This window comes from Onychostoma macrolepis, chromosome 10, assembly GCF_012432095.1.
Source record: "Onychostoma macrolepis isolate SWU-2019 chromosome 10, ASM1243209v1, whole genome shotgun sequence".
NCBI classification, from domain to species: domain Eukaryota; kingdom Metazoa; phylum Chordata; class Actinopteri; order Cypriniformes; family Cyprinidae; genus Onychostoma; species Onychostoma macrolepis.
Window position 1 is genome coordinate 24213936 of NC_081164.1, and position 26586 is coordinate 24240521.

The 26586-nt window shown below is 38.5% G+C and overlaps 3 protein-coding genes across 7 annotated transcripts in view; all 3 read right to left on the reverse strand.

Moving 5' to 3' along the window:
* Positions 1 to 1427: 1427 nt before the first annotated feature.
* ubc (ubiquitin C) lies at positions 1428 to 4447 on the reverse strand. Its single transcript, XM_058790166.1, is given in 6 exon segments — positions 1428 to 1722; positions 1725 to 2284; positions 2286 to 2514; positions 2517 to 2681; positions 2684 to 3591; positions 4302 to 4447. Coding segments are annotated over 5 exon segments (2046 nt in total). The 5' UTR covers positions 3585 to 3591; positions 4302 to 4447; the 3' UTR covers positions 1428 to 1531.
* Positions 4448 to 4685: 238 nt separating this feature from the next.
* Positions 4686 to 12161, reverse strand: tpst2 (tyrosylprotein sulfotransferase 2). 3 transcript variants are annotated; one of them, XM_058790170.1, is made up of 6 exons: positions 12034 to 12161; positions 11193 to 11946; positions 6859 to 7176; positions 6287 to 6485; positions 6126 to 6176; positions 4686 to 5317 (listed from the first exon to the last, which is right to left on the reverse strand). In XM_058790170.1, the coding sequence occupies exons 2-6, from the start codon at positions 11684 to 11686 to the stop codon at positions 5279 to 5281; spliced, it is 1101 nt and encodes a 366-aa protein (XP_058646153.1). In that variant the 5' UTR covers positions 11687 to 11946; positions 12034 to 12161; the 3' UTR covers positions 4686 to 5278. The 3 variants fall into 3 exon arrangements, with proteins under 3 accessions (XP_058646153.1, XP_058646152.1, XP_058646155.1); XM_058790169.1 differs by having other exon boundaries at positions 11193 to 12130; XM_058790172.1 differs by lacking the exon at positions 6126 to 6176 and having other exon boundaries at positions 11193 to 12130.
* Positions 12162 to 13487: 1326 nt separating this feature from the next.
* LOC131547948 (seizure 6-like protein) overlaps positions 13488 to 26586 on the reverse strand; it is a 57277-nt gene continuing 44178 nt past the window's right edge. For all 3 annotated transcript variants that reach the window (XM_058788745.1, XM_058788747.1, XM_058788746.1), the window contains 9 exons: positions 22629 to 22767; positions 22205 to 22401; positions 18033 to 18227; positions 17724 to 17915; positions 17442 to 17636; positions 16250 to 16285; positions 15919 to 16033; positions 15524 to 15629; positions 13488 to 14178 (listed from right to left, as the gene is read on the reverse strand). In XM_058788745.1, coding sequence (XP_058644728.1) covers positions 14149 to 14178; positions 15524 to 15629; positions 15919 to 16033; positions 16250 to 16285; positions 17442 to 17636; positions 17724 to 17915; positions 18033 to 18227; positions 22205 to 22401; positions 22629 to 22767 — 1205 coding nt within the window. In that variant the 3' untranslated portion in view covers positions 13488 to 14148. The remainder of the gene's footprint in view (positions 14179 to 15523; positions 15630 to 15918; positions 16034 to 16249; positions 16286 to 17441; positions 17637 to 17723; positions 17916 to 18032; positions 18228 to 22204; positions 22402 to 22628; positions 22768 to 26586) is intronic.

Sequence of the window (26586 nt, forward strand, 5' to 3'; positions counted from 1 at the left end):
CGATGTTTTAAGAAGACCAGATAAGTATTTTCGTTAGACCCAGCTGGACTGATTCCTGCACTGATATCAGTATGGATTCGTTGCTATGCTTTTGTGAACAGAAATGACAATGCAGTAGTCGAGAGACGTTGTATGTGATTATCTGGAATTGAGCAGCAGAATTCAGTGCTGACGGTCGATTTGTATCTTTAAGCAACACAACTTACGGTTGCTCAAGAGTCAGTACTGCTGGTCAATTTCAATGAAAAGTATCTGATGCCAGAAGAAACTGACTGAAAAGTAGCAAAACAAAGCAGATGTTTGCCATCTAACCCCATAACAATATACAGCAAGCTAAAAAAACACTGTGATCTCTTGTGCAAAATAGACAATTGTCAGCTTCTCTAAAGGGTGTTGTTTTACAGTGTGGTTAACTAATTAACAGTTGCCCTCAAGCAGCCCAGATTACCAAAGTACTTAAAGACCATCAAAGGATTTTAAGTCTTAGGGCATCTGCATGTACTGTGACTCAAGGGTCAGACAGAAGACGTTTACAAGAGAGCCACCCCAAAAATTTGAGCATTGGTCTCAAGGGCCACAGCTCTGCACAGATTAGCTCCAAATCACACCTGCTTGGAAGTTTCTAGTGAATAGTGAAGACCTTGATCAGCTGTGTTTGATAAGAGTCGGAGCTAAACTGTGCAGAGCTGTGGCCCTCCAGGAATTGAGTTTGAGACCAATGAGTTAGAGCAGGGGTGGGGAACATTGATCCTGGAGGGCCGGTGTCCCTGCAGAGTTTAGCTACAACCCTAATCAAACACACCTGAACCAGCTAATCAAGGTCTTCAGGATGCAGTTAGGTTTTTCTTTTCTCCAGGGTTGGAGCTAAACTCTGCAGGAGTTGCCCTCCAGGATCAACGTTCCCTACCCCTGAATTAGAGCATTTAAAGGGTTCACAATGGCTGCAACCTTTTCACAGGCTTGTGGCGACATCTAGTGGTTTATTTAAAAACTGCAATCTGACACAGAGGTTGTGTGACACGGCAATATGCTACAAACTATTTTTGTTCTAAATGAGTACTAAAGTATTTTAATTCTACATTTTCACTACTTTTGCAATTGTTTACTAGCAATTTTTGACTAAATGGGCTATACACTAAGAATGCGTTACATCCAGACCATTCACTTTTAATTTGAACATTAACATTTTCACCCAACCAGACTAATCGAGTCGCAACTACCAAATTAAATAAGACTTGAGAAAAATATTCAACTTCAAAGTTGACAATTTAAGCTTGACTTAAACCATTAAATGACTTCTATACCTATAAACCAGTAGGTAAGAAAAAAGGCCCCTCAAAATGTAAACATTTGAGCTAAGTTTTAAAAATACATGTTTAAGGGAGCATTTCGTGGATATTTCAGAGAGGAGGCAGGAAACGAGAGAATCAGGAATGCCAGAACTTTATTCAATGATTAAGAGGAACAAAGGAAATTGGAATTTGTCTGATAACTTTCAAGACTTATATATATATTAAACATAATGAGCAGATTAATTGCCCCCACGAAGACGCAGGACCAGATGGAGGGTGGACTCCTTCTGGATGTTGTAGTCAGACAGCGTGCGTCCATCCTCCAGCTGCTTGCCGGCGAAGATCAGACGCTGCTGGTCAGGAGGAATGCCTTCCTTGTCCTGGATCTTGGCCTTGACGTTCTCAATGGTGTCGCTGGGCTCAACCTCGAGGTGATGGTCTTGCCAGTCAGGGTCTTGACGAAGATCTGCATACCTCCCCTGAGGCGGAGCACCAGATGGAGGGTGGACTCCTTCTGGATGTTGTAGTCGGACAGCGTGCGTCCATCCTCCAGCTGCTTGCCAGCAAAGATCAGACGCTGCTGGTCAGGAGGAATGCCTTCCTTGTCCTGGATCTTGGCCTTGACGTTTTCAATGGTGTCGCTGGGCTCAACCTCGAGGGTGATGGTCTTGCCAGTCAGGGTCTTCACAAAGATCTGCATACCACCTCTCAGACGGAGCACCAGATGGAGGGTGGACTCTTTCTGGATGTTGTAGTCGGACAGCGTGCGTCCATCTTCCAGCTGCTTGCCAGCAAAGATCAGACGCTGCTGGTCAGGAGGAATGCCTTCCTTGTCCTGGATCTTGGCCTTGACGTTCTCAATGGTGTCGCTGGGCTCAACCTCGAGGGTGATGGTCTTGCCAGTCAGGGTCTTCACAAAGATCTGCATACCACCTCTCAGACGGAGCACCAGATGGAGGGTGGACTCTTTCTGGATGTTGTAGTCAGACAGCGCGTCCATCTTCCAGCTGCTTGCCAGCAAAGATCAGACGCTGCTGGTCAGGAGGAATGCCTTCCTTGTCCTGGATCTTGGCCTTGACGTTCTCAATGGTGTCGCTAGGCTCAACCTCGAGGGTGATGGTCTTGCCAGTCAGCGTCTTGACGAAGATCTGCATGCCTCCCCTGAGGCGGAGCACCAGATGGAGGGTGGACTCCTTCTGGATGTTGTAGTCGGACAGCGTCGTCCATCCTCCAGCTGCTTGCCGGCGAAGATCAGACGCTGCTGGTCAGGAGGAATGCCTTCCTTGTCCTGGATCTTGGCCTTGACGTTCTCAATGGTGTCGCTAGGCTCAACCTCGAGGGTGATGGTCTTGCCAGTCAGCGTCTTGACGAAGATCTGCATGCCTCCCTCAGACGGAGCACCAGATGGAGGGTGGACTCTTTCTGGATGTTGTAGTCGGACAGCGTGCGTCCATCTTCCAGCTGCTTGCCAGCAAAGATCAGACGCTGCTGGTCAGGAGGAATGCCTTCCTTGTCCTGGATCTTGGCCTTGACGTTCTCAATGGTGTCGCTGGGCTCAACCTCGAGGGTGATGGTCTTGCCAGTCAGGGTCTTCACAAAGATCTGCATACCACCTCTCAGACGGAGCACCAGATGGAGGGTGGACTCTTTCTGGATGTTGTAGTCAGACAGCGTGCGTCCATCTTCCAGCTGCTTGCCAGCAAAGATCAGACGCTGCTGGTCAGGAGGAATGCCTTCCTTGTCCTGGATCTTGGCCTTGACGTTCTCAATGGTGTCGCTAGGCTCAACCTCGAGGGTGATGGTCTTGCCAGTCAGCGTCTTGACGAAGATCTGCATGCCTCCCCTGAGGCGGAGCACCAGATGGAGGGTGGACTCCTTCTGGATGTTGTAGTCGGACAGCGTGCGTCCATCTTCCAGCTGCTTGCCAGCGAAGATCAGACGCTGCTGGTCAGGAGGAATGCCTTCCTTGTCCTGGATCTTGGCCTTGACGTTCTCAATGGTGTCGCTAGGCTCAACCTCGAGGGTGATGGTCTTGCCAGTCAGCGTCTTGACGAAGATCTGCATGCCTCCCCTGAGGCGGAGCACCAGATGGAGGGTGGACTCCTTCTGGATGTTGTAGTCAGACAGCGTGCGTCCATCTTCCAGCTGCTTGCCAGCGAAGATCAGACGCTGCTGGTCAGGAGGAATGCCTTCCTTGTCTTGGATTTTAGCTTTCACATTCTCAATGGTGTCGCTGGGCTCAACCTCGAGGGTGATGGTCTTGCCAGTCAGCGTCTTTACAAAGATCTGCATCTTTACGCTAAAAAAAACAAGATGTTAAAATTGATTAGCTTCATTGTATGCGTTGCATTGGTGAAAACCTAAAACAACGAGTACGGTTTATTTTGGTATTGTTAAACAAGCCTGAGAATTTTCTAGAAACTTCCTCATCATAAAAGAAAGCGAAACAATACAAGGTATAACAGCAAACGCCATCACTAATGCGGACACAGCTGTGAGGCAGGGCGTAACAAATAGGCGATTGAAAACAAAATGGCGACGTTTTACCTCAGAAAATGGCCAGAAACAACAACAACGGAACAAAACGTTGATAACCACAGACACATAACAATTAATGAGTTATATGTCGAGCAGGTAAGCGTTTAATGACGTGTCGACTGCTGACAGACGTCCTTGAAAGAAAATACGCAGATGAATTGAGATGATTCACCGACCTCACCGCACTGTTTCGCGGTATAATTCGCCGCCAAAATTACCGAACGAGCACAAAACATACAGAAAACACACCGATGTATAGTATTTTAATATTCATCCACATTAAGTAACAAAAACGGACGAATTTAGTACACAGAAACGACCAGGCCGGCTAGCATTAAAAGCTAACGAGTTAGCCCATTAAAATATATACGTTTATATAATTCCAAAAACGCTTCAATTCAAATGAATCAGTATTGTTTTTAAGTAGCGCTATAACTGGTGTCGTTTGTGTATATTTTACTCCATACTTACAAACAAATGTTCTTTTCTGGAAGAGTGCGGAATACGTAAGTCTCTTTCCTCTCGTGTCAGGAGCGAATCTAACGGCTCACAACAAAAGCCCCGGCTATTTATACAGAACGCGCTGTATCCTTCCGCCGCTACGCCCAACGCACTATTTAAACAGCTGCAGACATTCAAGTTGAACACCCGGTTTTGTGGGAAGCGCCAGCATATGTGTTATGCTGAAGGTATACAAAGGCGCATTTTATAAATTAGTTTTGTGGACGTAAAATAGATATTTATGTTTATTTTATGTGTTCGTGGGGGTTTGGGGACAGGCGGAGTGATATGATGCACTGCACAGGGTTGGCTCTGATCAAATGTTTCGAGACAAAAACAAATACACCACAAGGATTGAAAATAACACATTGGTCGAATTTGTATTAATATTTTTATTGAATGAATTCACTTTTGAAAAAATAAAACCCCGAGGGAAAACGGCGTTTTGGCACTAGGAAAAGAAGAATGACTCAATTTAATATCTAGGTCAAGAAAATGCACGCAGGCACATAGCAACAGCGTTCAGTGCGACACCAAGCGCTACGTCACACTCTTCTCATTTACCAAAACAAGACATAAAAAACGGCAATGTTCAGGAAATCCAGTGTAATTGATTTATGGTAAATTTTGTTCGAAAAACAAAGTAAACAATACTCTTCTGAGAGCACCAGGAAGTAAAAATGTCGATCTCTGTCCAGTGTTTATGTCCATCATGAGGCTTGTTTCTTTGACATCAATATATTGCATCACAACATTTTGGTACATAATAAGATTTAGTTGCTTAATTATTAAAATAGATTCTGGCGATGTCAAAATCAGACCCCATGTAACCACAGCTTATTTCCTTCATAGGTTGCTCTGTATCTTGTGAAAGGCCTTCATGGTGTATGGCACAAGATGGTGGTGAATTATCCAAGGCACATACTGCACTCAATGTAGGACTCTCTTCAGTTTCTGCCTCCTTTAGGAACTGACTTTGGAGATACCTGTCAAACAATTAATGTTTCCAAATTTAATATAGTTTATTGAAAACAATGTGTAAGGACATGCAGCCTAATCATAGTCGTCTTACACAGTACCCACAGAAAGTATTGGGACATATAATGTCATTTAATTTGATAGCAAAACACCAAATCAAGTGGCATCTGGAAATAAATACATTTCTTAAACCTCTGCCATTTTTGCAATGACATTTCATATTAACATGTTTTACAACCAGAAATCACTCAAAGTTATATTAAATATTTTGCTGTATCATTTCAAACATCTATTTGTCAACTGATTGGCTTGAAATAATTATGTGCTTTTGCTGTCTTTCTTTCAAATAAATGAAGTATGTTTAACCATGTAAAGCCTGACATATACTTTATGCTTTAAACATACTTCATTTATTTGAAAGAAAGACAGCAGAAACACATTTTATATATATATATATATATATATATACACACACATTTTTTTAATGGCACAGTTTATTGAACCTTTAGAGAAATATTTAAAGAAAATGTGCATATTCACTTTTTGTAGAGTATCATATTCGATACATCAGGCTTTTATGGCTCATATAGCATGATATAGAAGAACATGGAGCTCATACTTGAGAAATAAGAAACACCTCTGTTTTATTCAGTGGCCCAAACTGAGCAAAAATATGCAGTTTGGTGCAGTTAGGGGAGGTTTTTAGAAAAGGCCTTTTACTTGCTAAACAAATATAAACTTTTGATGACAGAAGGCATGCAGTAGATCGTGTACAACCGGTTTTGTATATGATACAACTTAAAAGCATGCACTCACTTGTGCCCATCTTTTCAAGTTTGTGGGAGTTTTAAAATCTCCTCTCAGTATCTATGAAAGACAGACAAATGGAAATTATGACTGAATAACTAGCAACTCTGATCCTTGAACCTGCACTGAATGAAATTAAATTGTATGTCATATTCTGTGTTCAAATATACCCTTTTAGTATTGTTGATCACTTCTGGATCTGGTTGACCATAATCTGGTGGATTGGCGTTGGGGTTGTAGCCCAGCCTGCGCAGCATTGGCGCGATGCTCTCCATGTCCTGCTGGACATCTGCTGGGATGTGGCCTACCCAGCGTGCGAGGGCTTCCAGGTTAACTGGTTTGATCACTTGATCCGTGGAGCGTTCAGTTCTTAAAAACAAAGTGAAAAGTGAGGATCGTCAGGAATCGATAGAAGGCCTGCAACCCAAAATATTAAAGGGACAGTTCACCCAAAAATGAAATCTCTCTCAAGTTGTCCCAAAACTGTACGAATTCCTTTCAGTTGTTGAACACAAAAGAAGATATTCTGAAGAATGTTGGTTACCAAACCATTCATGGTACCCATTGACTTCCATAGTATGGAAGAAAATACTATGGAAGTCAATGGGTACCGTCAACTGTTTGGCTACCAAGATTCTTCAAAATATAATCGTTTATGTTCGACAGAAGAAAGAAACCCATACAGAGGGTGTGTAAACAATGACAGAATTGAACTATCCCTTTAAATATAATTTCGCTCTACCGAGACAGTGATACCCCTCCTGGCTGCCCGATGGCCTCCTCATGATGAAGCACTCCTTCATGCCACGGAGTGTTCAGAAAGTGCAGCACACGCTGCATGGTGCCTCGCGGCTGCAGCACCAGATCCTCATAACGGACGGTGATACAGCGACTCCGGCCGACCACCTTACACTGGTAGAGCATGACTTCGATTGCATTGCTCCACTTAGTCAGACAGTCTCTGTAGCTGGACAGGTTGAAGCCAGCGATAGTCACTCGTCTGGAGATCATAGAGTGCACAGACGCCCGGCCGTCTCTGAGCATTAGCAGGAATTTAGAGCTGGAGAGACAGATGATGGCATGAGGAGTGAGACAGAATGACTCAAATGTCATGGAAGAAACTAGTAATCAAAAGGATTTGGATTTGGCTTTGCTTTATGGAGCACAAAACAATGCATTTGTTTTAGCCATTTTCCCAGTTGAAAAAAAAAAGCACTAGTAAATCTATGTGAAAATCTTTATTGAAATGATTGAAAAATACATTAAAATCTGTGTTGTGAATATATTTTGTATTGTAATATATTTTAACATCTAGTTTATTCCTGTGATGCAAAGCTGAATTTTCAGCATCAGTCTTAGTGTCACATGATCCTTCATTAATCCTAAACTTTTGAACAGTGTGTGTGTGTGTGTGTGTGTGTGTGTGTGTGTGAATATATATTCAGCTTTCAGATGATGTATAAATCTCAATTTTAAAAAATTGACCGTTATTACTGGTTTTGTGGTCCAGGATCACACGCACATACAGTCATGGCCAAAAATATCAGCACCCTTGGTAAATATGATCAAAGAAGGCTGTGAAAATTAATCTGCATTGTTAATCCTTTTGATCTTTTATTTTAAAAAAATCACAAAAATCTAACCTTTCATTGGATAATAAGAATTTAAAATGGGGGGAAATATCATTATGAAATAAATGTTTTTCTCTAATACACATTGGCCAGAATTAACGGCACCCTTTTATTCAATATTTTTTGAAACCTCCATTTGCCAGTTTAACAGCTCTAAATGTTCTCCTATAATGCCTGATGAGGTCAGAGACACCTGACAAGAGATCAGAGACCATTCCTTCATCCAGAATCACTCCAGACCCTTTAGATTCCCAGCTCCATGTTGGTGCTTCTTCTCTTCAGTTCACTCTTTTTCTACAGGGTTCAGGTCAGAGGACTGGAATGGCCAGCAGAAGCTTGGTTTTGTGCTCAGTGACCCATTTTTGTGTTGTGTTTGGATTATTGTATGGTTGCAAAATCCAAGCATGGCCCATTATAAGATTTCTAACAGAGTCAGTCACTTATTGATTTTTTTATCTGTTGGCATTTGATATAATCCATGATGTTATGTGTCTAAACAAGATGTCCAGGACCTCCAGCAGAAATATAGGCCCACAACATCAAAAATACAGCAGTATATTTCATTGTACACATGGGGTACTTTTTATCCCTGTGTTCACCAAACCCATCTTGAGTGTTTGCTGCTAAAAAGCTCATTTTTTAGTTTCATATGACCACAGAAGCCAGTCCCATTTGAAGTTCCAGTCGTGTCTGATAACTGAATATGCTGGAGTTTGTTTTTGGATGAGCGAGGAGAATTTTTCTTGAAACCCTCCCAAACAACATGTGGTGATGTATGTGCTGTTTGACAATTTTAAAAAAAAGGTTTTCTGACCCCGAGACTCAACTATTTTCTGCAGTTCTCCAGCTGTGGTCCTTGGAGAGTCTTTAGCCGCTCAAACTCTCCTCCTCACCGTGCATTAGGACGATATAGACACACGTCCTCTTCCAGGCAGTTTCATAACATTCTATGTTGATTGGAAATTCTTAATTATTGCCCTGATGCTGGAAATGGGAATTTTCACTGCTCTAGCTCTTTTCTTAAAGCCACTTCACTAATTTGTGAAGCTCAGTTATCTTTTGCTGCACATCAGAAATATATTCTTTGGTTTTTCTCATTGTGATGATGATTAAGGGAATTTGGGCTTTGTTTTCCCTCTTATTTATATTTCTGTGAAACAGGAAGCCATGGCTGGATAATTTCATGTTCATAATCACCCTGGAGTGCTCAAGATTGTGAATATGAATGGGAATATGCTTCAGAGATATTTTACTCATTCCGAGGGGAGCCAATAATTGTGTCCAACGTGTATTTGAGAAAAACATTTATTTCATAATGATATTTCCCCCCATTTTAAATTCTTATTATCCAATGAAAGGTTAGACTTTTGTGATTTTTTAAAATAAAAGATCAAAAGGATTAACAATGCAGATTCATTTTCACAGCCTTCTTTGATCATATTTACCAAGGGTGCCATTATTTTTGGCCATACAGGTGCATCTCAATAAATTAGAATGTCGTGGAAAAGTTCAAGTGCACACAGACTGAAGTAGTTTAAGTCTTTGGTTCTTTTAATTGTGATGATTTTGGCTCACATTTAACAAAAACCCACCAAATCCCAACAAATTAGAATACTTCATAAGACCAATAAAAAAAACATTTTTAGTGAATTGTTGGCCTTCTGGAAAGTATGTTCATTTACTGTATATGTACTCAATACTTGGTAGGGGCTCCTTTTGCTTTAATTACTGCCTCACTTCGGCGTGGCATCGAGGTGATCAGTTTGTGGCACTGCTGAGGTGGTATGGAAGCCCAGGTTTCTTTGACAGTGGCCTTCAGCTCATCTGCATTTTTTGGTCTCTTGTTTCTCATTTTCCTCTTGACAATACCTCATAGATTCTCTATAGGGTTCAGGTCTGGTGAGTTTGCTGGCCAGTCAAGCACATCAACACCATGGTCATTTAACCAACTTTTGGTGCTTTTGGCAGTGTGGGCAACAGTCCAGTTCTTATTCTGCTTAGCCCAGGTAAGACGCCTCTGACGTTGTCTGTGGTTCAGGAGTAGCTTAACAAGAGGAACACGACAACTGTAGCCAAATTCCTCGACACGTCTGTGTGTGGTGGCTCTTGATGCCTCGACCCCAGCCTCAGTCCATTCCTTGTGAAGTTCACCCAAATTCTTGAATCGATTTTGCTTGACAATCCTAATAAGGCTGCGGTTCTCTCGGTTGGTTGTGCATCTTTTTCTTCCACACTTTTTCCTTCCACTCAACTTTCTGTTAACATGCTTGGATACAGCACTCTGTGAACAGCCAGCTTCTTTGGCAATGAATGTTTGTGGCTTACCCTCCTTGTGAAGGGTGTCAATGGTTGTCTTCTGGACAACTTTCAGATCAGCAGTCTTCCCCATGATTGTGTAGCCTAGTGAACCAAACTGAGAGACCATTTTGAAGGCTCAGGAAACCTTTGCAGGTGTTTTGAGTTGATTAGCTGATTGGCATGTCACCATATTCTAATTTGTTGAGAGAGTGAATTGATGGGTTTTTGTTAAATGTGAGCCGAAATCATCACAATTAAAAGAACCAAAGACTTAAACTACTTCAGTCTGTGTGCACTGAATTTATTTAATACACGAGTTTCACAATTTGAGTTGAATTACTGAAATAAATGAACTTTTCCACGACATTCTAATTTATTGAGATGCACCTGTATGTGTGTGATCCTGGACCACAAAACCAGTAAAAAGGGTAAATTTTTTGAAATTGAGATTTATACATCATCTGAAATCAGAATAAATAAAAGGGTTATATATGGACAATAATATGGACAATATTTGGCCGAGATACAACTATCTGAAAATCTGGATTCTGAGGGTGCAAAAAAATCGAAATATTGAGAAAATTGCCTTTAAAGTTGTCCAAATTAAGTCCTTAGCCATGCATATTACTAATAAAAAATTACGTTTTTACATATTTATGGTAGGAAATTTACAAAATATCTTCATGGAACATGATCTTTACTTAATATCCTAATGCTTTTTTTGCATAAAAGAAAAATCTCTAATTTTTAACCAATGTATTGTTGGCTATTGCTACAAATATACCTGTGCTACTTATGACTGCTTTTGTGGTCCAGGGTCACTTATATTTATTATTATTTACTCTGTGCTAACGTACATTTTAAAAATATAATTAAATATAATTAAAATAATAACAATTCATAAAATTATAATTACAAAAATAAAATTAAAGTAAAATAAAATAAAATAAGATAATAAATAAAAATGATACATTTTAGATTGTATAAACAACTAAATTTTTTAATTTGTTTAAGAAAGCATGTTGGCTCCAGTGATGGAACACACTCCATGTAAAATAAGTGTAAATCAAATTTTCAGAAGTAGCCTACTACAAATGTCTTTGCGCAAAGCTTTTAAAATAATAAAATAAAATAAAATGAATCTTACTTGGGGAAAATGTTTGACAGATAAACAGCACTCTTCAGTGTAAAGGGGTCTTTATTGCACAGCAGTGGTGCAGGTTCCCCGTGCCGTGCGATGATCTCCAGCAGGAACGCTGTGGTCGCGGCGTCCAGCATCTCTTGACTGACTCCCTCGTCCTCCAGCGCCCGGCGCTCCTCCGTCTGCCTCCCCCAGCCCTGCCGCAGAGACAGTATCCTGGGGATCACCCGAGTCTCTTCCCCGCAGCGGATGTCAGGGTGGGCGTCTAGCATGGCACGCATCAAGGTGGTCCCTGATCGTGGAACGCCACCCACAAACACCATTGGCGTGTTCTGGTTATACCGGTACTGTGTCTGGTTCCAGTTTCGAACCAGTATAGACCGCATATGAGATCTGGGAACCTTCCCAGGGCATGCTAGCACTTGATATAGAGTAGTAAGCGTACAAGCTCCGAAGAGCGTTAGCAGCAGTACAACTGCACGTTTAACTGACAGCCGCATCACACTAAGACGGAAAAAAGATTCAGTTTAAACAGAAGTGACTGCACTTCCTCTGTTGGCTACTTCTGCAAATATTTTGTTGATAACTGCAAGACAACTGGATACAGGAACCATGAGTGTCTTACAAAGCTCTTGTGAATCAGATATTATCTTTGCATGATTACACATTCTTTAAAAATCACTTTTTTGCACATTAAAAAAGTGAAAGCGTTTGATGCCACATGCATGACATGCACAGGAAATACAGGCTGCAGGTAGAGCTGAAGAAATAAAAAGACATTGCGCAGATAAAGTGATATGAAACGAGTTGCATTAAACACAACTAATTAAGGAAACGATTAACTGACCCTCACGACACAAACAATGAACGTTGCATGATCTCCAGGCTCAGTGCTCTGCGGTGGAGTCAAATGGGCAGAATACACGAAGAGGAAGTGAATGTAGTTTAAAAACATTCAGACTATCAGTTCCTGACAGCTACAACCAGTGGCTTTTTCTTTTCCTGTGTCTCTCAGCCGCAAATGTGCTCAGTTTGTGCTGAATGATTCTTTGGCAACACGTGTATAAAAATGTGCAGATTTGATAGTAATGCAGCCATTTGACACAGTATAATTTTCAAAAGAAGATAAATCAATAAAGGAAATGGGTGGACTGAGAAATGAGATAACATGCGAAACTTTCACTGTAGTAATGTGACTCTTGCATGCAAGTATGAGGCCAGGTGTTTCCACTCCGTATGACATACGCATAGGGAAATGTTTTTACATACATTTGCTTTTGCTTTTGAAATGCATTAGACTATGGAGAGTCATCACAGAATAAAAATAAATGATTTTAACTTTTATCTCACAATCCAGACTTTTTTTTTTTTTTTTTTTGCAATTCTGATAAAAAATGTCAAAAAAAAAAATTAAAAAGGTTTATATCTCACAATTCAGACTTTTCAGAAGTGCGAGTTTATATCTCACAGTTCAAACATTTACGTCTCAGAGTTTATGTCTCATGTTAATTTAAACTCCCAATTATGAGCTACTACTATTAATTTGCAGTTGGGAGCTGAATTTAACTCAGAATTCAGAAAAGGTCAGAATTGTGAGATATAAACTCAGGATTGCAGGGGAAAAAGTCTGAATCATCAGACATACAGTTAATTGTGGCCAATGTGTATTAGAGAAAAACATTTATTTCATAATGATATTTCCCCCCATTTTAAATTCTTATTCTCCAATGAAAGGTTAGATTTTTGTGAATTTTTTAAATAAAAGATCAAAAGGATTAACAATCCAGATTAATTTTCACAGCCTTCTTTGATCATATTTACCAAGGGTGCCGATATTTTTGGCCATGACTGTAAATTTAGAATTGTGAGGAAAAAAGTCAGAATTGCAAGAAAAAAAAAAAAATTGTAACAAACTCAGAATTGTGATATAAAAATGTTTTGTTTTTATCCCGTGTGGAAACAAGATTCCATTGGAGACTCTAGCAAAAGTCCCCATAATAAAGAATTGTTTTTGTAAATTTTCTTTCCAATGGGCAGATTTTGCTACAGATTTAACAGTGAAGCATAAATGTTCTATTAATAAATAAAATGTTAATAAATACAGAAAATATTAAATGTAGGGGAAAAATAATTCAGGAGTGAATTTAATTTAAAAAGTATTGTATTTGTTTCATCAGTTCATTTATTTTCTTTTATTTTAAAATTTAAATAGGTTTGGGGCTCTACGTCTGTCAGATCTCTTTTTAAAATAAACCAGGACACGTCAGTGTTAGAAAAGATTTAAATGAATTTATTTATTTTTTCACATTTCTTTAGAGAAATCAGTTACATTTTTTTTCTTGATCTCCAAAATGAAGTATTCATCAATCAGCAGAGAACATTTCACATATACTTCAAAATAAATACATCATCTGCTCTCTGCTGCAGTAGGACGTCACTTGCAGGGGAAAAAAATACTACTTTAAAACCTGCACTACAAACTGCTCTAAGTACAAAGACTTAAAAATGACAGCAGGCAGGACGGGCCACAGACAGACACAGGACGGCGCCACCACCACCCCTTTATATCGGAGCAAAGGGCTTACTCCAGGGTTAAACTGTCCCGTAAGTCACGGTATTGAGGCGAAAGAACACTGTGCAGACTCTTCACTTGTTATTTTCCACTTGCTCGTAATGTCACACACACACACGCACGCACACTCACACTCACACACACACACACACGGGTGTTTGTGAATGGCAGAATGAGAACCTCTGGCTGTGAGTGCATACGTAAAACCACAGTAACGTCTACTGGCTGAACGATCTCTGCTCTGGTACTTCCTGTTTCACAGCCCCGTTTTCCTTCATGCCCCTCTCTGTCCCTGGAGGTTGGGGAGGTGGGGAGAGTGGAGGTGACAGGATCTATTTACATCACTTCCTGTAAGCGCTGGAGCAGTACGGGACGTGTCTGTAGGCCTCTTCATATGGACACCTCATATTCTCTCGTATCCTGTACAATAACACAAGAAAATTACATGCATGTTAGCATGATGGAGGATCTTCCAATGAGTGATCATGAAAATAAAATGTTGTTACTGTTGCAGCATCACTAGAGCATCCTGGGTGATTTCCAGGCCCTTGTTATGCAGTTTAGGAAGGTTACTAGGTTGTTGCTAGGGCATTTGAGTGTTTTCAGTTGCTATGGTGAGCTGGGTGGTTTCCAGGGTGTCACCATGTAGTTTACAAGAGGTTTAAGGTGGTTTCTAGAGAGTTACTAGGTGGTTGCTAAGTTGTTTTGAGTGTTTTCAGTCGCTATGGTAATCTGGGTGGTTTCCAGGGTGACACTGTAGTTTTCAAGGGATTCTGGCTTGTTGTTAGGGAGTTAGAAGAAGGTTGCTAGGGTGTTTTGAGTGTTTTCTGTTGCTAGGGTGATCTTGGTGGTTTCCATTGTGGCATTATGTAGTTTCCAAAAGGTTCTGGCTTGTTGCTAGGGAGTTACTAGGTGGTTGCTGGGGTGTTCAGTTGCTATGGTAATCTGGGTGTTTTCCCGGATGGCACTATGTAGTTTCCATGGAGTTCTGGCTGGTTGCTGGGGAGTTACTTGGTGGTTGCTAGGGTGTTTTCAGTTGCTACGGTGAGCTGGGTGGTTTCCAGTGTGACGCTATATGGTTTCCAAGGGGTTCTGACTGGTTGCTAAGGAGTTACTGAGTGGTTACATACTAGGGTGTTTTAAGTATTTTGAGTTGCTAAGGTGAGTCGGGTGGTTTCCAGGGTGGCGCTATGTAGTTTACAAAAGGTTCTGGCTGGTTCCTAGGGAGTTACTATAGATGGTTGCTAGAGTGTTTTCAGTTGCTACAGTGATCTGACTGGTTTCTAGGGTGGCGCTATGCAGTTTGCAAAAGGTTCTGGCTGGTTCCTAGGGAGTTACTATAGATGGTTGCTAGAGTGTTTTCAGTTGCTACAGTGATCTGACTGGTTTCCAGGGTGGCGCTATGTAGTTTACAAAAGCTATGTGGTTTTCAAAGAATTCTGACTTGTTGCTAGAAGTTACTAGGAGGTTGCTAAGGTGTTTTCAGTGTTTTCAGTTGCTAGGGTGATCTGGCTGGTTTCCAGGGTGGCGCTATGTAGTTTCCAAGGGATTCTGGCTGGTTGCTAGGAGTTACTAAGTGGTTACTAGGGTGTTCTGGATCAGTGGTGCTAAGTTGTTGCTAGGTGGTTGCTCAGATGTTTTGGATGATTCTTATGCAGTTGCTATGGTGCTCTGGGAAGTTTGCCAGAGCACAGCAATGTAGTGGTTCTGGGTGGTTGCTAAGTAGTTGGTAGGCGGTTGCTAGAGTGTTCTGTGAGATTCTCACCCCTCCAGTCTCATAGAGAGGGTTGTCAAACTCGGTTTCCACGGTGATCTGGCTGTAGGGATGCGGATACATCAGAGGAAGTCTCAGGTTTGAATGATAACGGCACCTGAGGAACAGAGAAGAGAGTTTGACGGGCTCAAGCACAGCACATGTTCTGGTGTTCACGGGTGTTTTATGATTTAGCTTCAAGCCATTACATGCTTTATGAAGAAACCAATCTCATTTCACAAGCGGTGGCTCTAAGCAATGTTTCATTAGTACAAGTAGCTTTGAGCGATCTATTAAATCAGAAACAGAACATGTGTAAGTGCCCATGAACATGGCAGCTCTTTACTGTTGTGCAGTTAGTAAATACTAAAGAGCTGTGCTCACATTAGACTGTCTGTATTGCTCACCTGGTGACGTAGATGTAGGCTCCTCCCAGTAAAACAGACACCAGCAGCACCAGGATAAATATTGCTAGAGCCATGCTTCCCCCATCAAAAGAAGATTCTGCCGTCGCCTCAGCCACTAGACAAGATACAAGGATGATATACGTTAATAACTCATTTCCACCTGCATTACCCTCTACAACTGTCAAATATTATAAATATATAATCTCTCTCATTCAATAACAATGCACTTTTTCTGCTTGTGATATTAAAAGGTAGACACTTTACAATATAAAAGATACGATATAAAAAAGCTAACCCTTGCTTAAATTTGTACATTAAAAATAAAACTTACCCTCAAGTGCATGATTGCTAGAGCATTCATGATTGGCTGAAATATATGAGGTAAAAATGAATATATTTAATACATACTTCAGCATTTAATGTATAATATATATATATATATATATACACACACACAAACACACACACACATACATATAATAATTTTTTTTGTTTCATTTTGTTTTTTAAGTTATGGTGCTCCCAAAATGGCAATCCAAATATTTGTACTTTGTTTTCTGTTTATTTTTTATTTATTTTACTATTTATTACTACCTAATGAAGCTGCATTACAGACATTTAATGAATATTCTAAATATTCTTAGAATATATTTAATGTTTAACCCCTCACTGTCACTCACAGTTTTGAACACAGACATGATAGTGCACTATCCAAACTTATTTTTTTATAATTCATGAATGAAAACATTTTCCAACGTGATTTTGATGTACCATTTCCATGGTAATGCAATGTCTGATTTTAAAATGGGTTTCAAAGGATGAATTTTGAGATTTTAAGTTTTCAACTGATATATAATTTCTTATGATTTCTAAAGCGTGATAGAGAAAAAGGCAACTAAGAAGACTTTCTGTGACAAAGGTCAGAACTCCTGTTATGATGTAGATTTTTCAGGTGCACTCTTGTCATAAATTAATCTATTACTTTTCCTACATAATTTTTACAAAAACGTGGTAAAATACCTATTTAGGAGTCTTAGACCTTTCCAACGATATATAGTTTGTCATGATTAGATTAGGATTTAATTGTAAAATAGTGAAGTAAACGAGGCGTCCCACAGGGTGGACGGTGACAGTTAAGAGGTTAAATATAAATTCTATGAATACTAATTTGAATGTAACAACCTCTGAAAACTAAATATTGGTTAAAGAAGCTGCATAACAAAAATGTAGTGAATATTCTAAGACAATATCACATTTTTAAATATATAAATACACTCTTTGTGTATTCATTAAATACATCTGAAAATGCTTTTGAAAAGAAAATATCTGTTATGGAGGTCAGTTAGCACAGTAATTGTTGGGAAGTAAAATAATAGTAAAAAACAACAACAACAACAACAATAATAATAATAAATTATTATTACTATTATATAGAATAAATAAATACATAAATAAATCTTGTTATAAAGGGTTAACACCCTTATACATACTTATTTTCAGTAAATGCCATAAATGATTCTTACCTCTGCAAAGAGGTAATGGACCACTCCAAAAAGAGGGATTTCCCAGAATGCACTTGATGGCCATCTCACCAATGAGCTCATAGCCTTGGTAGCACATGAAGGTTAGAGACTCTCCCGGTAGGTAAAGCCTTTTAGACAAAATCTGGTAGCCATTGTCAGGAAGGCCGGGATTCTCACAGGACACGGACTCTTCCGCTAATATACAGGGAATTAAATCAGGATTAAACAGGAGCTAAAACATAAAATACAGAAATACTGGACGAAACATTTGTGGGAACTTACACACGCAATGAGGCAAGCGAGACGTCCAAACAGGAGTGCCGGGTTCTCGACCATAGCAAGTGAGTGTTGCGCCGCCCTGCAGGACGTATCCGGGAACGCAGCTGTACTGGATAGTGGTGCCAACCAAAAGTTTGGGATCAGACAGCGTGCGTGTGGAGTGCTCGACGTGTCCAGGGTCTGTGCAGTACATAACTAATGAGGGGAAGCGAGAAAAGGAGACGCAGCTGAGAAGGATGACATTTGAATCTGCTGAAAGTAAAAATTCCTCAGACTCTAATTAGCAAAGACACCCAACTGTGCTTGACTCACTCTTCTCACAGAACGGAGGCTGCGTGTTCCAGCTCAGGTCCACCTGACAGGTCAGGGTTTCACTGCCCACCAGGTCGTACCCCGGGTCGCACTGATACGTGATACGAGCTCCACGCACCAGCGCCGCGTGAGAAGTGGTCTTCCAGCCGTTCTGGATCTCGGGGAGGTCTGGACACGAGTCGTTGCGTGACACCTCTGAAAAAAGGAGCAAAATTATTTAACCTCTTCTATTCATCACACAGAAAGTCTCTCCGTTTATTGAATTTTTTTTATTGCCACCACTTCACCTCCATTTATATATATATATATATATATACAGTTGGTACGGAAAGTATTCAGACCCCCTTAAATGTTTCACTCTTTGTTATATTGCAGCCATTTGCTAAAATCATTTAAGTTCATTTTTTTCCTCATTAATGTACACACAGCACCCCATATTGACAGAAAAACACAGAATTGTTGACATTTTTGCAGATTTATTAAAAAAGAAAAACTGAAATATCACATGGTCCTAAGTATTGGTGCTAAGTAAGTAAGGGTGCTTCTACTAAATACTGAGCAAAGGGTCTGAATACTTAGGACCATGTGATATTTCAGTTTTTCTTTTTTAATAAATCTGCAAAAATGTCAACAATTCTGTGTTTTTCTGTCAATATGGGGTGCTGTGTGTACATTAATGAGGGAAAAAAAATGAACAAATGATTTTAGCAAATGGCTGCAATATAACAAAGAGTGAAACATTTAAGGGGGTCTGAATACTTTCCGTACCCACTGTATATAGCCTAGTTGACTGTTTACTTTACCTGTTAGTGATGTCTTAATTATTTAATGTATATGTTTAAATAAATATTTTATGAAACAAGTTATGACTCTAAATTATTATATTTCAACAACAAATAGAAACTGTATAATTTAGAAGTTAATTTAAAAACAATTTACATGTTTGCATACAATTTTTTAATTTGAGTGTTGATTGTTATGGTTAAAAATAAATAATAATTGAATTTAAGTTTGGGCTCTGCTGTTAGTTTAGAGCAGAAGCTGAGGTAGATTTTTATCCCTAAGAAAATTTTAATCGAATTTATTTTAAGAAAGAGCAATTTGTTCAGTAAATGATGATTTGTTATGTTTAGTTTTTTCCTCCTGCTGTACCGAAACCAATCCGAACCATGACATCAAAATATCTATCTATCTATCTGTCTATCTATACATACATACATACATACATACATACAGGATAGCAAAAAATATTGTCCGCTACCATCCACTCACCCGCCCAAAATAAAATAATAAATATTTATAATAAAACGGTAACACTTTATAATGTGTCATTTGTTAACATTAGTTAATGTATTAGCTACCATGAAAACAATGATCAATGCATTTATTACACTATTTATTCATCTTTGTTAATGTTAGTTAATAAAAATACAGTTGTTCATTGTTAGTTCACAGTGCATTAACTAATGTTAACAAACACAACTTGAGATTTTAATAATGCATTAGTAAATGCTGAAATTAACATTAACTAAGATTAATAAATGCTGAAGAAGTACTGTTCATTCTTAGTTCATGTTAACTAATGAACCTTATTGTAAAGTGTTACCAATAAAACTAATAAAATAAATATTAACTCGTATCTAGGACATGATTTAAAAGGTGTGTCATTATATCTTCTAAGTGACTGGGCAATTTTTGCCTAGCAGATAATAAAGATCCCATTTACTCACATTAAACGAGAGATATGACTCATAGAGACCAGAATATCACATGAGGGTGGATTTTATTGACTTAGGACATTAAGTAACCACCTAACCACCCACAACACCCTAGCATTTCGGAGGCGACTTAAGCACGAGCAAGCACCACACTTTTTTAGGAAATGTAAAATCTAGTTTTATTTTATTTTTGGCCTTTCGGGAATCAAAAAGTCAAGTTGAACTTGCTTCGCCCACACGAACGTGTGTAGGAGCGTGTGTGCTAACCGCTAGGTCACGGATCTGACACTTTCAGTTCTTTATTCATAAGATTTCAGATCTTGTAGTTGGCAAAAAATCATAAATAAATGTAAAAGGCTTGAGTAAATGATTTTTTTTTTTAATTTAAAAGGCATCCAGAAGAGTTTTCCAACAGATCAGTTATTCCTAGGACGTTCGTGTATGCTGTTAGCGCAGTGCTAATGGTGGTTTCTTTAGATTCCACATGCACTCAGTTCATGAGCGGTTTTGATCAAGAGCAAATCGACCGTCATTGTGAATTCACAGTGCGTCTGTGACCTTTATTCAGCTGGGAACTTTATCCTCTACCATTATACGAACATAAAAAGAGTATCTCTGTCTTTTTAGTTCAAGCCATTACTGGAGATTGCATGGTAACGTGCTCTCTCTCTCTCTCTCTCTGTGTGTGTGTGTGTGTATCCTATGGGAGAGGATAGAGACAAAACTAAATGTGAATGAATGAGGGCAGCCAGGAGAGAAGGAGGAGAAGAGGATGATGGGAGATTTCAGGAGCTGAAAATAGTTGCATCTGTGCAAAAAAAAAAAAGCACTGATTGAAATGCATGTCGACCACTTGAGAACATAATGGATCGGTTGAAGTAATTTGAAAAGAAAGAGTTGCATTGAGATTCTCTCTGTGTGTTCGTGACACTCAAACGAGACTGAAAGTTTGTGCATAATGCTTGTCTTTATTTGGGAAATTAAATGTGTCTTTATACTGAGATGGACTAATTTCGTTTAGCCAGACTTTTGACTAACAGCATAAAGTCTGCTCCAGTGTTGTTATTGTTAACTAAAACTTTTCTAGTGTTTGTTAATTGAAATAAAGCTGAAATAAAATAAAATATAAATATTAGGTGGAAAATGTAAACTTAAACTTAAAAAAAAAAAAAACTTAAATAAAACATGTTTAAATTGAAGTACTAAAATTACTAAAACTGAAATATACTATATATAAAAATTTATTTTAGATTAAAAACTTAAACTTATTTAAAGAATTTTCATTAATTTTTCATTTATATATTTTTTTTATTTCAGATTTAGGTTTAGTAATTTTAGTACTTCAGCTTAAACTACTGTTTTTTTATTTGAAGTTTTTCATCTAACATTTATATTTTATTTTTAGAAATTTTAGTACTTAAAATTAATTTTATTTTATTTCAGTTCTTTGCCATGGCAACATTTCTAATTTAACAGAATGAAAAATAAATAAATAGCAGAAATAAAAATAAAATCAATTTTAGATGAAAAACTTCAAATAAAAAAAACTTAAACTTAAAACAGTAGTTTAAGCTGAAGTACTAAAATTACTAAACCTAAATCTGAAATAAAAAAAATATATAAATGAAAAATTAATGAAGAAAAAAAGACAAACTTAAAGTAAAAATGTTGCTATAAAAAGTTTTTCAAGTTTAAGTTTTATTTCAGTTATTTGCCATGGCAACAGTTACTAAACAAGTACTAAAAAAAAAAACAAAAAAAAAATTAAAATAAATTAAAGCTTACAAAAATTACAAAAGCACATATCAAAATTACTAAACCAAACTAAAACTAAAATTAAAAGCTAATTCAAAATAATAAATACTATAATATTGTATAAATAATAATATGCTTTTCTAAGCGCTCAAAGCGCTCTACATTGTCAGGGGATATCTCCTCATCCACCACCAGTGTGCAGCATCCACCTGGACGATGCAACAGCAGCCATAGAGCTTTACTGGTGGAGAGGAGACAGAATGATGAAGCCAATCAGTGTATGGGGATTATTAGGAGGCCATGATGATCAGAGGCCAATTGGCAAATTTGGCCAGGATGCTGAGGTCACACCTCGACTCTTTTCGAAAGACATACTGGGATTTTTAATGACCACAGAGAGTCAGGACCTCGGTTTAACGTCTCATCCAAACGACGGTATACAACACTAAAATAACATTGCTCTGGTCCACAATGCAGTTTCTTCTGGCCAAGAACTGCCCAAAGGACAGAAAATCTGTCAAGTAACCAAGTTAATATGAAGTATTTAAGTGTTCTCCAAGACATCCTGCTTATTATGCAAGCAAAACTCTTCAGTTCCAGACAATCAGGTTTTGAGAACGCTCTTGCCATTTTGTGTGCATGAGACTGAGTCTAATTTATGCCTTTTAACTGTGTTGCAATTAGCTCAAGTGTCCTTACCCATGTAGTTGATGATGAAACCCTCTCCTTTCCCAAAGACCAGGCCGGCTGGGTCTGAGTGGAAGGTGATGGTGAGGTCAGGGGTCGAGGAGGACATCTTAAACGGGCTGGTTCCTCCAACAAACTGCCCCAATATACGTGTTGTGACCTCATCTCCATCCAAAATGGTTAGCATATCACTGTCGCTGAGATTCAAGCTAATGAGAGAGAGAGAGAAAGAGACAGTGGGCGAGAGGTGAGGGGTTTGTGTGGGAGGAAATGAGAAAATGAACGAGTCATTCAGGCGGTTTGGTGAGTCATCGCATCCAGCAGGTCTGTGGGCTTCGTTCGATTCCAGCAGCAGCTTGACGCGTCAGCCAGCAAAGCAGCCAAAGCAGCAGACTTTGCTGTTGTTTTCAGAACAGAATGTTCCAGAAGGACTTACAGCTGCACGTCCAGCAGGACGCGCTTGTCCTCGCCGACGTGAATCCTCCAGCTGCAGTCCTCGCCCTCCCCGTACCATTCGGGCCAGTTTGGGGACAGGATAACGCCGCTGGGGCCGGACAGGTCACCGCCACAGAGAGCTGCAGAGAGGCCACACAGACAGACACGTGTCACATTGATTTCTCTGTCACATTGTTTTCTGTTGCATGATTCAGTGAAACAAATCTCAAAAGACTGTCATGTCACAATTAGCAGTATATATATATATATATATATATATATATATGTGTGTGTGTGTGTGTGTGTGTATGTATATGACATTTATCTGTCATTTTTTATCAACATACTTTAACAACATACTAATTACTTATCCAATGTTATGTTAAATATCATTATTTAGTACATATATGTGACCCTGGACCACAAAACCAGTCTTAAGTCGCTGGGGTATATTTGTAGCAATAGCCAACAATACACTGTATGGGTCAAAATTATCGTTTTTTCTTTTATGCCAAAAATCATTAGGATATTAAGTAAAGATCATGTTCCATGAAGATATTTAGTAAATTTCTTACTGTAAATATACTAAAACTTAATTTTTGATTAGTAATATGCATTGCTAAGGACTTAATTTGGACAACTTTAAAGGTGATTTTCTCAATATTTTGATTTTTTTGCAGCCTCAGATTCCAGATTTTCAGATAGTTGTATCTCAGCCAAATATTGCCCTATCATAACAAACCATACATCAATGGAAAGCTTATTTATTCAACTTTCAGATCACTTATGACTGGTTTTGTGGTCCAGGGTCACATATATTCAATATTAAATGAAATACTGGGTATATTTATTACAATAAATAACGATAATATTATTTTATTTTAATATTTTTATATTTTATTATATTGTAGTATAATAAAAGACAGTATATACACTCACACAGGTGTATGTGTACTTCTGTACTTTTTTAATTTATTATTTTAAACATTATGCATCCAAAATTTAGTTTAAATATAAATATCAATTTATATAATTTCATTCTACATTCTTCATAATTTACTTCATAATAATTATTAAAAATAGTGTACATTATATATATATATATATATATATATATATATATATATATATATATATATATATATTAGTGCTGGGCAATGATTAAAATTTTTAATCGTGATTATTCACATGATTTTCCTGCAATTAATTGCATTGTTATGAATAATGAATAATGAATTCAAAAGTAGTATATTGCGCAATTTTTGTTCATTTAAAAGTACTGCTATATGAACAAAAGTGCAATAACATTTGGTTTGCAAACACTTTAAACAAATAAGGTGCTTTTTTACAGCAGTATTCCTTTTACATAGCAGTTAAAATATTTCTTGTAAATCTCAACTTAAACATTAATGTAATCAAATTAAATATAAAACCAAAGATATTTGCCACTACCAGGGTATTAACGGTTTTATAGAAAATGTTTTATAGTTTGTTATAGAAAAACAAGTTATGCTCAGAGGCCAGAACCTCGATCATAACATTATAAAAGGCAACTTCCGAGTAGAGATCTGCACCCAACGCAGCAGAGTGCGGCGCGGGACAACGCTTGATGGGCGAGTGCTGGTGTGGTTTGTTTAGCCGGCCCTGGCTCGGTTGGAAGAGATGGGCCAGAGCACGGTTCAGTTGGGCTCGGGCACGGTATGCATGTAGTGTGAGCGCTAACCGCACCAGAGAGCTGAACTTCTGATACGTGCAGCATGATTGCATGAACATTTCTGAGCGGCGAGAGTGATAGATCTGTAAATCAATATATTGTGAGAGGGCCGTGTTTTACCGCGTCCCAAATGACTCAAAATAAACCACAAAGTTAACAAAACGATGCACTCCACTGTGCTGAGCGAGAGCGCTTCTCTGCTGTCGTCACATGCTATTGGAAACTTCCTATTTCCCACTTATGAAGTCGTGATTCTCCTCCTGTGACACATGGTTTGTCTGTATGTGAATACAGAGCCAGTGAGCAACGGGCTTTCAAAATAATAATAATAATAATAAAAACTGCATTAATGCACAATAAAATAATTGTCAGCGTTAATTAATTAATTAATGCATTAACACGATAATAACACGTTAACTTGCCCAGCCCTAATATATATATATATATATATATATATATACACATATACATTGATTATTCTGTCACATTTTTTATTTTATTGTTTATTGTAATTTTATTTGTTAATTACAATATTAAATGAAATATTGGGTATATAATTACAATAAATATTATATTTCCAAAAACCATATATTTTTGTAAGTATGTGTATATACACACAAACACACACACACGTAAAGTATAAATTATATACACATCAGGAATATATTTATTATGATTGTTCAATACAATATACATACTAAATCCCGTACCTGCCCGGTCTCTTGATCCATCTCGGTAGACCTGTGAGAACTTTTAAAAATTTTTGACAATAAAGTACAGGATATCAGAGCTTCTATTAAGCCAGCAATATTTGATCCTCCATTGAGCTGTTCACCTACAGAGTTGTTAACCTGTTTTCACCCCATTTCCTCTGTACAGCTAGCTGGTATTGTTTCTAAGGTTAAATTGTCCACCTGTGAGTCTGATGTCATTCCAGCTCGTCTACTTAAGGGAGTGTTTGCAACCTTGAGTCCGGCTGTAACAGCTATCATTAATAACACTTTGGAAAGTGGAGTTGTACCGGCTAGTTTTAAACATGCTATAGTTCATCCTCTGCTAAAGAAACCTCATCTTGACCATTCTATTTTCAGTAATTTCAGGCCTATTTCCAAATTACCTTTTATCTCAAAACTGTTAGAGAGAGTTGTCTACATTCCTACATTAGCATGTCCAATGTTCTAGACACTTTCCAGTCAGGTTTTAGATCACTACACAGCACTGAAACTGCATTGTTGAAAGTCAGCAATGACCTTCTGCAAGTTCTTGACACTGGTTCTTATGCGGTACTTGTTTTGTTGGATCTTAGTGCGGCATTCGACACAATTGATCATAGTATTCTGTTACAGCGGCTGGAAAAGCTGGTGGGTATTCAGGGTGTCGCTCTGCAGTGGTTGGCCTCTTATCTTAAAGATAGAACCTTCTCAGTGAGTATTGGGAAGTTTTCTTCTTCATTGGCTCCTTTGTCATGTGGCGTGCCCCAAGGTTCCATCTTAGGCCCTCTTCTTTTTTCACTATACATGCTTCCTTTGGGTGCCATTTTTAAGAAATATAAGATCTCCTACCACTGTTATGCTGACGATACACAGTTTTATCTTCCAGCAAAAACTGACGGCGGTGGCTCTTTGGATGTGCTGTACGATTGTCTTGAGGAGATAAAAGGTTGGATGGCTGATAATTTTCTACAGTTAAACGAAAGCAAAAGTGAAATTTTGATTTTAGGTCACTCTAGAACTTCATCCGATTTTAATTTAGGGTCCCTTTCCGCTAGCGTTCAACCCTATGTAAGAAATCTTGGGGTTACATTTAATTCGTTTCTCAACTTCGATAAACAAATTAGTACAGTGGTAAAGGGCAGCTTTTTCCATCTTAGATCCATTGCTAAGTTGAAACAGTTGTTGCCTCATAAAGACTTGGAGACTGTAATACATGCTTTCATAACATCTCGCCTGGACTACTGTAATTCCCTTTATTGTGGACTGCCTCAAACGGTGATTTCTTGTTTACAAATCGTCCAGAATGCTGCAGCGAGGCTTCTTACTGGAACAAGAAAGAAGGATCACATTTCTCCAATCTTAGCATCTTTACATTGGCTTCCTGTAAAGTTCAGAATCGATTTTAAAATAGTTGTTTTGTGTACAAGGCGTTAGCTGGCCTTGCACCAAAATATATCAGTGACCTTCTGATTGCTTACTCTCCTCAAAGAGCTCTTAGGTCCAATAATCAGTTTCTCTTAACGGTCCCTCGT